At 34.7% G+C, this 14,927-nt stretch overlaps 2 protein-coding genes across 4 annotated transcripts; one reads left to right on the top strand and one right to left on the bottom strand.

Moving 5' to 3' along the window:
• Window positions 1–4,353: 4,353 nt before the first annotated feature.
• Window positions 4,354–5,182, bottom strand: LOC149176946 (uncharacterized). The gene is made up of 2 exons (XM_089423243.1): window positions 4,672–5,182; window positions 4,354–4,546 (listed from the first exon to the last, which is right to left on the bottom strand). Exon 1 carries the CDS (start codon window positions 5,138–5,140, stop codon window positions 4,706–4,708), a length of 435 nt encoding a protein of 144 aa, XP_089279369.1. The 5' UTR covers window positions 5,141–5,182; the 3' UTR covers window positions 4,354–4,546; window positions 4,672–4,705.
• A 3,016-nt stretch (window positions 5,183–8,198) lies between these two features.
• On the top strand, window positions 8,199–14,706 carry LOC149176945 (uncharacterized). Of its 3 annotated transcripts, XM_089420022.1 has the most exons (5): window positions 8,199–8,410; window positions 8,544–8,607; window positions 8,698–8,773; window positions 13,913–14,180; window positions 14,314–14,706. In XM_089420022.1, exons 4-5 carry the CDS (start codon window positions 14,048–14,050, stop codon window positions 14,505–14,507), a joined length of 327 nt encoding a protein of 108 aa, XP_089276148.1. In that variant the 5' UTR covers window positions 8,199–8,410; window positions 8,544–8,607; window positions 8,698–8,773; window positions 13,913–14,047; the 3' UTR covers window positions 14,508–14,706. The 3 variants fall into 3 exon arrangements, with proteins under 3 accessions (XP_089276148.1, XP_089276147.1, XP_089276149.1); XM_089420021.1 differs by having other exon boundaries at window positions 8,544–8,773; XM_089420023.1 differs by lacking the exons at window positions 8,199–8,410; window positions 8,544–8,607; window positions 8,698–8,773 and having other exon boundaries at window positions 14,046–14,180; window positions 14,320–14,706.
• Window positions 14,707–14,927: the final 221 nt, after the last annotated feature.

Below are 14,927 nucleotides of genomic sequence, written 5' to 3'. Positions count from 1 at the left end.
GTCACTAGACATAAAGAAGCTTAAGGTCCAATAAGAGACATTCTAATATATGTGCTGACTCAGAGAAGGCATCCCTGGTGACTAAATGCGGAAGAAAGCACCACTATGGTACTCAATGCAATATATAGATGATTGAAGGCATTCCGCAATGGTACTTGCGGTACAATATAAATTAGAAGCAGATATGCAACCCAGAAGTGATGAGATGGGTGACGAAGAGCAATATCCATTGCTTAGAAGCATGTAATCAACCCAGATTGTGACACGCCCACTTGCAAGAAGTAACACGCTCGCTTGAAACAGCGACAAAACGAAGCAGTTATCTTGCCCAGGAAACTATCTTGAAGATGCAACCATACCATGCAGCCAAGAGCCGATGTAGAAATTGATGACCATGTCCATGTTCAATCCAGAAGTGAAAAGAATGCTTCGAAGTGCAACCGTACCATGTAATAAGTGCCAATCATATGTTCAATGAACATCGGAAGCAAGACGTGAGCAGAATACAGTACAGTGGAATACAGTACAGTGGACGCCAATGCAACAAATGAGAAAATATTAATAACATTTGTTGCAGCCTTGGGACTTAAAAAAAAGCTTCCCATAAAGATTTACCACACGGACAACCATCCGATTTCCAGATTTAAATATGAAACAAATTTAGTTGAGTTCTGTAAATCTTAGAGACAAAGCATAAAAATTATACACACAGGATCCTTAAATCAGAAGTCAAACCACAGCAGTTATCACACTAGAATATGACATAACACACACCACTCAGCAGATTAGCAAACCACTCAAATAGATAAAGAAACAAGAGGGGTGACGTGCTGGATTGGTTGGCAGCTATATTACACTTAGGGAACATTGAATTTGCTCCAGGCAAAGAACATGATTCCTCAACACTGAAGGACCAGACATCTGCTTTTCATCCAAAAAGCAGCAGAGCTTTTCATGTAAGTATTGTGTAAATTGAAAGCATCATAAAGTTAACGATTGATTGTGTATACCTTGCAAACAAATGTTTGAAGAAGCTACAGGGATATGGCATTAGAGATACCAATCAATACTCTGTAAACAACTAGTCAGAAAGGCTACAAATGTATGGTTTTAGAGATTAACTTTCCTTCATGCAATAGTCAATGTTTACCAAAAGTCACAAGTATGAATTAAGATCACTGTCTCAAAAGAGTGAGTGAATGTACAAGCTCTGTGAATCAAACAACAGAAGTTGAATATGCAAGTTTTGTAAATTAGGCAACCACAAAAATTAAATATGCATACTCTGTTTCACATCAATACAACAGGAATCAAATAATATTATCACAGTGTTTGCATTAAAGTTACATCCAACTAATGGTTCCAAATCTCTATTAGTTTGATGCAACTCGGGTCACTAGACATAAAGAAGCTTAAGGTCCAATAAGTGTAGGTTAAACCACAATACTCAACAGGCTTGTTAACTTATTCAACAAGAACTGAAGATCTCATTATGTGATTTACTAACCCCCAAGTTACAATTGAAGGGTCTCGAATATCCAAGGCTCTGTTATACATATAATGTGACAGAGGACACTGAGTTTTGAGAGATCTCCAGCTCTTGTGTCACTATTGACTCAAGAGCTGTAGATCTAGCTCTCGTTTTATGATATCTCTATACCAACACTTCATCAAAACATTACCTATTGATAACAACATTGAAACCCTAAACCAAAGCTCAGAAACAAAGTGTTGAAAGAGTGAGACACCTCAGAGCATATGAAAGAATATTATTATAACTTCTGATCAGTGTTCACACAAAGAAGTATATAATGCTTCCCATAAAGATTTACCACACGGACAACCATCGGATTTCCAGATTTAAATATGAAACAAATTTAGCTGAGTTCTGTAAATCTTAGAGACAAAGCATAAAAATTATACACACAGGATCCTTAAATCAGAAGTCAAACCACAGCAGTTATCACACTAGAATATGACATAACACACACCACTCAGCAGATTAGCAAACCACTCAAATAGATAAAGAAAGAAGAGGGGTGACGTGCTGGATTGGTTGGCAGCTATATTGCACTTAGGGAACATTGAATTTGCTCCAGGCAGAGAACATGATTCCTCAACACTGAAGGACCAGACATCTGCATTTCATCCAAAAAGCAGCAGAGCTTTTCATGTAAGTATTGTGTAAATTGAAAGCATCATAAAGCTAACGATTGATTGTGTATACCTTGCAAACAAATGTTTGAAGAAGCTACAGGGATATGGCATTAGAGATACCAATCAATACTCTGTAAACAACTAGTCAGAAAGGCTACAAATGTATGGTTTTAGAGATTAACTTTCCTTCATGCAATAGTCAATGTTTACCAAAAGTCACAAGTATCAATTAAGATCACTGTCTCAAAAGAGTGAGTGAATGTACAAGCTCTGTGAATCAAACAACAGAAGTTGAATATGCAAGTTTTGTAAATTTGGCAACCACAAAAATTAAATATGCATACTCTGTTTCACATCAATACAACAGGAATCAAATAATATTATCACAGTGTTTGCATTAAAGTTACATCCAACTAATGGTTCCAAATCTCTATTAGTTTGAGTGTCACTATTGACTCAAGAGCTGTAGATCTAGCTCTCGTTTTATGATATCTCTATACCAACACTTCATCAAAACATTACCTATTGATAACAACATTGAAACCCTAAACCAAAGCTCAGAAACAAAGTGTTGAAAGAGTGAGACACCTCAGAGCATATGAAAGAATATTATTATAACTTCTGATCAGTGTTCACACAAAGAAGTATATAATGCTTCCCATAAAGATTTACCACACGGACAACCATCGGATTTGCAGATTTAAATATGAAACAAATTTAGCTGAGTTCTGTAAACCTTAGAGACAAAGCATAAAAATTATACACACAGGATCCTTAAATCAGAAGTCAAACCACAGCAGTTATCACACTAGAATATGACATAACACACACCACTCAGCAGATTAGCAAACCACTCAAATAGATAAAGAAACAAGAGAGGTGACGTGCTGGACTGGTTGGCAGCTATATTACACTTAGGGAACATTGAATTTGCTCCAGGCAGAGAACATGATTCCTCAACACTGAAGGACCAGACATCTGCTTTTCATCCAAAAAGCAGCAGAGCTTTTCATGTAAGTATTGTGTAAATTGAAAGCATCCAAAAAGGATATGGCATTAGAGATACCAATCAATCTATTCATCAATTCAATTAATGGGTTACTTAGCATGTATAATCACCACTCAACCCTCTGTAAAATCAAGAAAATAAAAGAATGGACTCAGATCTGCTTAACGTGCTATTAATTCAACCAAATGCATTAATTTTCTGAAGAGGCACTGCACGCATAAATGAAAATATCCTCTCTCTGATCTAATATCGTGACAAACTCATATGCACACTCCAAAAAATATCCTAGTTCTTGAACCTAATATCAAGACTGGAAATACTATGCTATCAATAGCAATGCAAGAAGGAAACCAAAGGCAAAGCACTCTATGACCCTAGGAATACAATCAATACCTTGCAAACAAATGTTTGACGAAGCTACAGGGATACCAAGCCAATATTTCCTTCGAAATTTAGAGATGACAGAACAAACAAAGACGAAGAGAAGCCCCATATAGCAAACCCAATTCAGAGCACTAGTCCATTGTCTGTCTTGGACACTAGCTCTAGCTCATGGAAAACCCCATTGAATTTGCTCCAGGCAGAGAACATGATTCCTCAACACTCAAGGACCAGACATCTGCTTTTCATCCAAAAAGCAGCAGAGCTTTTCATGTAAGTATTGTGTAAATTGAAAGCATCCAAAAAGGATATGGCATTAGAGATACCAATCAATCTATTCATCAATTCAATTAATGGGTTACTTAGCATGTATAATCACCACTCAACCCTCTGTAAAATCAAGAAAATAAAAGAATGGACTCAGATCTGCTTAACGTGCTATTAATTCAACCAAATGCATTAATTTTCTGAAGAGGCACTGCACGCATAAATGAAAATATCCTCTCTCTGATCTAATATCCTCACAAACTCATATGCACACTCCAAAAAATATCCTAGTTCTTGAACCTAATATCAAGACTGGAAATACTATGCTATCAATAGCAATGCAAGAAGGAAACCAAAGGCAAAGCACTCTATGACCCTAGGAATACAATCAATACCTTGCAAACAAATGTTTAACGAAGCTACAGGGATATGGCATTAGAGATACCAATCAATCTATTCATCAATTCAATTAATGGGTTACTTAGCATGTATATGTGATATGTGCGAGAGCAAAGTAAAGAAATACAAGCATGCAATTGTAAAAGAATTCAGAACTTACAGGCCAAAAAACTGTAAATAAAGCAATGTTCAGTAGCATATCCTAGAACCCTGGAGCGGAAGCGCGAAATAACAAGCCGTAACGACGAAATCATGTATAAGCTTCTTATATAAGAAGAAAATTACGTTACACGTAGCCCCACGCTGCATGCACAATGTCACCTGGAATGAAATCTGTACACAAGACATGTAACCCCCATCAAATCAGTCTATGTGAGGGCGCAACAGATGTTAAGCATATCCCCTGAATCACCCTAACCCACGTCAAATCAGCTAAGCTGATGGTCCAATGAAAATACCTTCCGAATTTCTTATAACGCTAGGTCTTCCTTCTCAACCGCATTTGCCAACCTCATCCTTCGACTCCAACCATCTGCTTCTCAACGCGCACTCCCATTTCTCGTTCTGCGCCACACCGATCCTGTTCCCGTCTCTTACACGTGAAATACGAAATTCCCAATCCTCTGTAGCATACGTTTCAATCTCTGTATACCCGATGTACACAACCAGAAACCTGCCTGGCCCCGGAAAAAAAAGTAACTGATCAGGCGTTCGATCCCTCCATGCTTGCTCGACCCATTCAACTATTTCCGGGGGAATGTTATTGAAGTCCGCTTCGTGACTCACAACTCCCAGCCTGAAATCCATCGTTGTCTGCCCTTCTCTACAGAAGGTCACGAACCCATGTCTCTTTGCTCGACTTCGAATTCTCGTAATTACTGGCCTTTCTTCGGAACTGGTTAGGGGTTCTGGTTCGCTCGTCCCCATGCCTTTCTGTAGGTATCGATCTCGTCTTGCAAACCTCAAGTCCTGGGTGGTCTTTTTTTCCAGAAAGGAAATCAGTGCCTTGCAATTCGTTTTCGATTTGCTATCCACCCTCGTGCTGGATTTTCCCCCGGCATCTGTAGCTCGCTCGCTTGATGGGCATCGTCATACGATGCAAACTGTCGATAGTTTCCAAAATTGTCATCGAAGTCCCAGACTTCGCTAATAGATTTAAAATCAGCCTTCTCCTCAGGAGACTGGCGTGCTTCGTCCATCACATTCGTAAGAGGGCTCAAAGGAATGCCGAGCTCGTCATCTGAAGCCCCCAACAGATAAAACAGATCATCCCCCAAGTCCGAAGCTAGGGTTCCACCTTCTTGGCCGCTAGGAATATCGGACGACGCCAAATTATGCCCAGAATTTGATGGACAAGAAGTGAAAGGAGGCGTGCCCATCTCTTCCTCCAGGCTTTTCATGACCTCATTTATGACCTCCTCACTGGCAGCCCATTCGTCTTCTTCTTGTGACAGGGTTTTGTCTAATTGACAAAACCGCTCTGTTTCTTCGCCGTGGAAGCGTTTCGCCTCCTGCACGTCAGTGGAGACCGGCAGAGCTTCCGGCTCTCGGTCGCGTTTTCTGAGCGTCTGAGTCATCATCATAGAAAGATGATATTTGAACCCTGAACGCAGAAGTGGCGCAGGAACTATAAGGGGATGATAGCTCGGCTTTAGCGAATAATTGTTTATACTGCTATAGAAGCCGATATGGATAACTGAGCGGATACGAATATAGGAGCGGATTAAAGGATTACCGATATAAATCTATGCATAACATCATTTCACAAGTTACATGCAAAAGCTATGTTTGAGCTGCGCGGAAGTTGAACAGTCTGGCATGGGAAGGGGTCTTGTGACCTAGGGTTTTTGACCTCTGTATGTGGTTGGGCATGCGCCCCACTTTCCCAACCAAAAACCCCATTGCAGAACCAGAAACCCGTCGTTTTCAGCTATGAACCCGCCTGCTCTTCAAATGCTTCGCACAAAACCGCCCCTTCCAACTGACCTAGGGTTTTTGACCTCTGTATGTGGTTGGGCATGCGCCCCACTTTCCAAACCAAAAACCCCATTGCAGAACCAGGAACCCGTCGTTTTCAGCTATGAACCCGTTTTTCGCGGATGCCACAATGGAAAACGGAATGCAAAGAGTGACACTGGTTTACCAGTGAAAGATACTGAGGCAACACACCGCCTGCTCTTCAAATGCTTCGCACAAAACCGCCGAGCCGGTAGGCGGACACCTCCCGCCATGCAAACCTTGAGCATACGGCCGACACCTGCAAAAGAACAAGCAAACCTTAGCATATGTATGCCCATTCGCACTTAACATTAAACATTAAGGAATTAATGTTAGCATTAAAACGAAACCGCACACGGTCAGGGCCACTCGATTGTGCGTAAATACGAGTTTAAGCTATGCTCCGGCCTCTTCCGCCTCGGGAAGAGGCCAAATAAGATGGCGAAGGATCGCGAAAGAGTGAGTGCAAACGAAACTTAGCATATCCCCGCTCTAACCGCCGTATAACAGAGAAGGGCAGGGGTCAACTAATGCTAAGTCGGGGTCCTATCGATTACTATAGTCCCTGCCGGATGCCAGATGGCAGGGACTAAAAATAACAAATCCTAGCTTATAAAAAAACATTAATGATTTCTAGAACCAATTAACCAACAAAAGACCAAAACATTAAAATGATCATAGCGAACCAACTATATAAAACATTAAAATGATCATAGCGAACCAACTATATAAAGACATAATCACATCATGAATTGGGTTTTTGCGCTAGGATAACAATTTCCCAAAAATAATTTTTTGAGTGATCAACTTTTTAGTATTCTACACTAGGTCTCTTTAGAGAATGAATTTGCACGAGAGTTGTGAGTATCTAAGACGAGGGCCTCTTTAGACATGAATTTGCATAGGAGTTCAATTATTGTTAAATTTATGTTAGTCTTTGATTCTTGTACATCAAACACAAATTTATGGCTTGTAATCTATCATTCATCCAACAAACCATGACATATAAAGTTCCCATAAACATAAAGTTTGCAATGCTCATGTCACCATGCCCTTGAGAAATAAACACAAATTTATGACGTGTAAATTTATCCTTCATCCAACCAACCATGACATCTAACTTCCCATAAACATAAAGTTTGCAATGCTCATATCTACTATGCACTTGAGAAGGGGCAATAGAACATTAAATTTTCCATAATTATTCTAGTAGTTTCCTACATTATTGGTTTCCATAATATAATGTGAATTAGAAAAGAGAGAATATGATTAATTTTATAAAATTTGTAACTTATTTATCAAATTTGAAACAAATATATACAAATCTAAACCCAACTTAAATTTTTATAGAAAATATTTTAAAAAAATTCCTTAAATTACAAATATTTCTTTATCTGTATATTCTAAAAATACATTTACACTTAAAAAAATTAATCTACTCTATACATAATAAATTTAAAATTAGATTTTTTTTTATTTATTTATCGTCAATCTCTATATTGAAAATTCATTTTTAAAATTAAATTCACTAATTTATTTTTTTAATTTATCAATCTCTATATTTAATAAATTTAAAATTAAAATAACTTTTAAAAAATAAATAAACAAATTTTTTCTTTATTTCTCTTTTTTTTCCGCATAAGCTCAGGGTACATAAATATATTTTTCCCATAAACTCAGGCTACATAAATAATACTATGTTTGCTGGGTTAACACATCATTCAAGGTCTTTATTTGATTCTCTCTTCCTTTTTAGAGCATCGCTTTTATTTTAATTATTATTTGATCCTCTCTTTTCGTTTTTTAAAGTATTGTTAAACAAGTTGCCCCAAAATTTTCCTTTCTCTTTCTCTTAAATCAAGAAAGGAATAGTAACGAACGAGGGTCCACCGAAATAATTAAAGGTTTCTCGATTCCATTGAACTTCCTTTATGTCGTACCTTTTTTCCAAGAGAGAGCTTGCCTTTCCGCGAGATAATGGAAGCATGTTCCCAACAGATTATTCCTGTTTCCTTTCCGTCCCGTTCCTCCTTTATGAGAAAATCGAGAGAAAATGTAAAGAATGGATACTACTAATGCTATATATTTTGTGCATATATAGCTGTGGAGTGCAGTGGGAAAATTTCACAGAATTGTAATTTGATTTCTAATTAGATGGCAATCATGGCAGGCGCGGAGAGCAGCGGCTGTGTTTACAAGGTAGTTGACTCACGAATGACGTAAATTCATGTAAATCGATTATGTTGTTGTAATAGGATCTATATTTTGTACATTGTTGTTCAATGCAGTGCCCAATTTTCACAGAATTGTACTTTGATTTCTAATCACGCAGCAACCATGGCAGACGGGGAGCGCAACAAAAGGTGCGAGGGTTTACTCACATCCTACGAGAAATCGTAAGCTAGATGACTCAAGAATGACGTGAATTCATGTAAAGCAATTATGTTGCTGGAATGGATAAACATTTTCTTTGCTGTTCAATGCAGTGGGGAAATTTTACAGAATTGTAATTTGATTTCTAATTACGCAGCAGTCATGGCAGACGTGGAGAGCAGCAGCTGGGTAGACCACATTTATCGCTTTTAGTTGGATTTTTATTGATTTTGTATTTAACATCTCACCAATTTCTATTTCTGGACTTTTGGTGTTTGGAATCCATTTGCAAGAGTCTCACTCCCCTAGTGTAGGAAGATATAAGCAATATGAAAGCAAGTCCAATAACCAACTCGGACATTTGGAATTTTGGTGTTTGGAATAGATTTGCAAGAGTCCCACTTGTGTTCAAATTTCTGGAGGTGTCTTCCACTTCCACCCATACTCCCGTAGTGTAAGAAGATACAAGCAATATAAAAGCAAGTCCCATTACCAACTTCGACCTGTGGAGTTTAAATATCTGGAGGTGTCACCCACCCATAAGCCCCTAGTGTAGGAAGATACAAACAATATGAAAACAAGTACCATTACTAACTTTGGCCTCTGGAGTTTTGGTGTTTGGAATAGTTTTGCAAGCAGTTTAAATCTCTGGAGGTGTCACCCACCCATAAGCCCCTAGTGTAGGAAGATACAAACAATATGAAAGCAAGTACCATTACTAACTTTGGCCTCTGGAGTTTTGGTGTTTGGAATAGATTTGCAAGAATCCCACCCCTGTTCTCACCCAACAAAGCTAGGAGATTATTTTGACATTAAGTTGATAGTTATGTTTAATTTAATTATTATTAGGTGGATGATAAAGATCATAAATATTTTAAAATATTTTGTAGTAGCACTAATAAATTAAAGACTGAGATTTATATATTTTAGAATATTTTGTAGTAGTAGTGATAAATTAAAGGTTGAGATTTATATCGACAGTTGTTATACTTTTTTAGCATTTAAATTGAGTTGATTAATTAAAAGAATGTGATAGGAACATGTTTTATATAAACATGAGTTATAGTAGTATTATTAAACCATGACATTGGATTATGGTATTGTAACAAAGCCCCTATACAAATTAAGAATCTACATGATAAAATGAAAGTGAATCTCCACCATAAAAAAATATCATTGTATGTTTTTATATATATATAACTCATAAATAATAATAATAATAATAACTAATTTTTATGGCAATGTAAAATATATCATAAAATAAATATTTTAATATCTATGATTTTTTATTAACCATTTACTTTATTTACTTTGCCGTAATTATTGAGTATCTAAATATTATTAATTTATTTGTGGTCAATGTTGGAAATATATTAACTAATTTATTATTAATTGTGTATTACTTCAATATTAACATGTTGCAATGAAATTTGAAAAATAAATGTAATCTCAAATTATAATTAACAGAAATGTTTCAAACATCTCCATCTTTTCCAAGCCACTAATTCCTTGTAATATTGGCTTGAGGGTTGTAAACACTAGCTTCACCCATATATGTGTATTTTTTATAATATGTTTTAGTGACGGTTTCCTTTGCTTCTTAATTAGGATTTTAATCTTTTATGGTTTTCCTTGCTTCTTGATTTTACATCTGCAAAAACTAAGTTGCCATATAGCGTTTGTCTAATATTCATAAATGTATTTTTTTATTTATGAAATTTTATTTAAGTTTAAAATATTATATATATATATATATATATATATATATGATGATGATGATGATGATTGTTAACGTCCACTGAGACCAAATAATGATCTATCGGACCTAAAAAGACGAATTATTTATTTTGATTTATGATTTTATTCCGATGCTCAAAAAGCTTGGAGAGAAGCCTCCCGAGTTCACTATAATTTTGGCATTGTAAAAGGCTAGAAAGGTCAGTATTATAACAAAGGTTGTGAAATTGAGATCTAATGTGGTTGTATGCAGGGCACTCTAAGAGGAAGTGGTTTTCATCCTCGATGCTCTTATTCTCACAGATATGGCAGATCCTTTCCATCCAAGGCGTTTTAGGAACTACCCAGCGGCCAGTCTCACTATGGAGCTCATGAGAATTCGTTCTAATCTTTGCTATATTAATTTTCTTTTTTGAGCTAGTTAGAATAGAGAGATACTTTTGATCCTCAAGGGTGGGGTTGATGACCTTCTTATAATAACTTAATTTTCTTTTAGACGCTAAATCTTTCTCACACCACAATTTTTCTTTGAACTTAGAAGTAACAATATCTTTAATGTTATTTATGTTTTGCAAAGCATCATTCTCATTGATCTTCCAATAGTTTAACCAGGCCCTTGTGTCCTTATGCCATCCTCGGTTAAGCCTCAGGTGATTTTGGCTGGAAATTAAAGCTAGCTTAGGAAGTCTATGATTGTCTATGTTATTGAGCTTGTGCTTGTATATCAGAAACCTGAGCATAGCTAGGCTCTCAATAGAGGAAAGACCTGCTTCTATAAGGAGAATAGGGTAGGGTGTATTACTTTTAATTTTCAGGTTATAAGTTATAAAACGCTTCTGGATTTGCTCAATCTTCCTCCATGATTCTCTGGAGATGCTGCAGCCCCAAACTTCACAGCCATATAAGATAACCGGAGTGACTAAGGTTTCAAAGAGGAACTTCTTTTTATCCCACATTACGAGGTTTGCTGTTTTACAATTATTTTCAAGACCAAAATAAGTTTTCCATCCCCCATTGATCCTTTTCTCAATGCTATGGTTCCAGTTGAGCTTGTGATGGATATCAATTCCTAGGTACTTGTAAGAATACACTTCCTCCAAGTTATTATTGTCATACGTAAAATTAGCGCAAGTGTCCTTTTTAGATTTGATAATCATAACTTTTGTTTTGTCTGTGTTAACAGTCATACCCATGGTAGAGCAGAAATCCTTAAGAAGCTTGGGTTGCTTATATATACCGTATAATTTTTTAATAATAAATTCCGAGAAATTTTAAAATTGGCTTGTTGAATTGATGGTTTATCTCTTACTTTTTCATTGACAATATTATCTATCATCAGAATATCTCATCAAATGCGCCTCTGGCTGACGGCCGGCAAATTTGACCCACTTGTAACGGTGTCCAATGGTTTATGAACTGGAATTTTAAATCCATTGGGTGGTTCACTGTCACGGGTTGTTTGCTGAAAGGAAAGGAAATTAATTAATTTGAGTAATTGTTTTGATCTAAAAGCTAAATATTTACTATTCATTTAATATTTATTGATAATTAAATTAATAATATTTTAAGTTTTATTTTATTTTCGTTATAATTTTTAAATATTTTTATATATATTTTTAAAAATTAAATATTTATTATTTATATTAATATATTTATTGATAATTAAATTAATATTATTTTAAATTTTAATTTATTTTCATTATAAGTGATTATTCATACCTTTAAGCATAGACAAGTAGATCCAAAAATTCATTAATCTTAAACTTCTTCTATTTTCATGAATTTTTTCTCACATAATTTCACCCTCCTCACCAATTAAACTACCCAAAAAAAAAAACTTTAATAAAAATAATAAAACTTAATATTTTATTTAAAATATTAAAAATTAAAATATATATACAAAAATATAACGCCAATTCTTTTGTCACATCTCATCCCACCCCTCTTGGCCATATCCCTTATAGCTCAATAAGTTACGGGAAGACAGATGATGGTGGCGTTTGAAAGTACGGTGGTTGCGTGATGGCAGTCGATATGGGTATTTTAAGTTTTATTTTATTTTGGTTATAAGTGATTATGCTTGCCTTTTGAGTATATATATTTAAAGATATATGAATTTTAATTTTTTTATATAATATTTTATTTTCATGAATCTCAAATTTCTTCTCACATATACTTCATATTATCATTAGTAATTGAATTACTAAATTTCTTTTTTTTTTTTAAATATTAATATAGATATTACCATTTTTTTATCACATTCCACTCCTCTTTCCCTTTTCTTGGCCATATCCCTTGTAGCTCAATAGGTTACGGGAAGGCAGAGAATGGTGGCGTTTGAAAGAAAGGTGGTTTCGTGATGGGATTTTAAAAGGAGAAGGGAAGTTGAAAATATATTTATTATTTATTATTTAGTTTTGTTGTTGTTGTTTTTAAATTATATTTTAAAAAATCACTTTAAAATAAAAAAATTAAAATTTATAACATATGGTTTAAAAAAATAAAAATAAAATATTATTAACATATATATAAGTGTTTAACAACTAATATATATATATATATATATATATATATTAATTATAATTGTTGGTGAAATCATAATTTTGTATCATTTGTGAATATATAAATCTATTTAATGCTTTTAGAAATATTCAAAATATTTTCATTATGCAATAAGATTTTGGGTAAAATTGATCTAATGGAAAAAAGAAAGGGTGTTGTCTTTAGTGTGATTTTTTAGATTTTTTTACTTTTAGGTCGGAATTTGGCCGAAAAAAAATTGATGTGAAATCTTGATTTGTGTTATTTAAACTGATTTTTTGACTCTATATATGGATTCAACACCTTGAAAAACCCCTATGGCACTTTGATTGTGCAGGGGTTACCCATCAAGCTTGAGATTTCAATAAATTATTGGATTTTAGAAAAATTAGACCAGAAAAACCCACCAGAACAGCTTCCAAAAAATCTCACTAAAAACAACTAGAAAAAAAAGTGATAAAAAATGTTAAAAATATAAATTATTTAGATTATATTTATTTTATTTTTCATTTAAAATGTATTCATTGCAAACTAATTAATAATAAATAATTAGATATACCATAAATTATAATTATATATAATTTTATAAATTAAAAATAAATGACATAAATTTTTTTAGTAATATTAAAAGTTTTATTTATTTATTATTTTGTTTTAACATTGAAAATTAAAAAAAACAAACAAAAAAATCTTTAAAACCAATTAAATTTTAATGTAAAAATATAACATTAAAAATTAAAATGGTTACTTTACAATCAAGAAACTCCAATATATTAATAAATGGTCCGAAAATCCAATATATTAATAAATGGTTCGAAAAAATAGACGAGGGATAAAAAACAAGTACATTTTGAAAATCAAATCCTTGCAATTTTTTCAAAATAAGTTCGAACCCTTCGCAGTTTGGTTTGGAAAAAAGGAAATGAAGGGAATCTATTAAAATACGTAAAGAATAGGTTTAGCCGCCCCTGGGAAAAGCAAAAATCTGGGGTAACCTGATCAAATCCTTTTACTCGGATATATATATATATATATATATATATTTTGTAGGGTTGAGGAATCTATTTCACAGCAATCATAGTTGATACAGAGGAGCGACTCTCCAAGGGTTTATCCGCAGTCCACGAGAAATCAAAGACTGCTCCGGCCTTAAAATCTCTTCAATTTGGGTTTCCAGGGACGAATATGAATCCAAAGATTGCTCGTTGTCAAGAAATGACGCACCTGGTACGGGTATTCTATACAGTCTTCACTATCTGCTTGTTGATGAAAACTGCAATTGCATCTAGGGCTGTTGTTACCACTCTTAAGAACACTGGTAAGAATAAAGATTGGTAATTGGTAATTTGTGTGTGCTTGCAATTCATTGGAACATTTTCTTTTAGGTTTTTAAAGGTCTATGAATCATGCTATTTATTATGCTTGTTTCGATTCACTGACTGGAATGGCAGATACAGATTCTTTCGGCAGTAAGGACGTCCCCGTGGTGGATAAAATGAGTGGAATGGCAGGTATAGCTTCTTCTGACGGCGAGGACGTCCCCGTGGTGGACAAAATACCGCCAAATTGCCATCACGTTGATGACTGTGGACAATGTTTTCCTTGTAAGCAAATCAAAGGAGATTCCTTTTGCTGCGATGGATGATTGCAGTTGTGGAGAATGTGAACCTAACTATCTATATCATTTGTGGGTCTACTTTTAAGTGACTAGAAGCAGGGACCAGGAATGGTTCTGTACTATCCAGTTAGATTAGATTTGCAGAATTGATGTGTCTGGAATTTTTGTAAAATCCAATTTACTTTGGGTATTATCTATTGAAATAGATTAAAAAACGTTGATACTATGTTTTCCACTATTGATGAACCATTGTGAAAAACAACATATATGGATGAACCATGGTGAAAAACAATCAGAATTAAATTAGCAAAAAAATAAAAAAGCTTTCAAATTTCTCATTAGTATCTGTTATTTAGAGAAAAAGTATCTGTTAAAGTATTTTTTATTTGAATAAGAGTTCATTTTTCTAGGACTTAAAGAAGCAGGTTAATGTCGAAGCCCTGAGGT

Source organism: Pinus tabuliformis, chromosome 4_1 (genome assembly GCF_031772625.1).
Source record: "Pinus tabuliformis cultivar Carrire ecotype Pingquan chromosome 4_1, CPIR1, whole genome shotgun sequence".
In the NCBI taxonomy this organism is placed as follows: domain Eukaryota; kingdom Viridiplantae; phylum Streptophyta; class Pinopsida; order Pinales; family Pinaceae; genus Pinus; species Pinus tabuliformis.
The sequence above is the reverse complement of the archived record's forward strand: the minus strand, read 5'-3'. Positions and strand labels throughout refer to the sequence as shown.

Coding starts and splice junctions, on each gene's coding strand:
- LOC149176946 (XM_089423243.1), bottom strand. CDS start 5,140: ATGGGGACGAGCGAACCAGAACCCCTAACCAGTTCCGAAGAAAGGCCA.
- LOC149176945 (XM_089420022.1), top strand. CDS start 14,048: ATGAATCCAAAGATTGCTCGTTGTCAAGAAATGACGCACCTGGTACGG. Junction 14,181..14,313: donor TACCACTCTTAAGAACACTG/GTAAGAATAAAG, acceptor CTGGAATGGCAG/ATACAGATTCTTTCGGCAGT.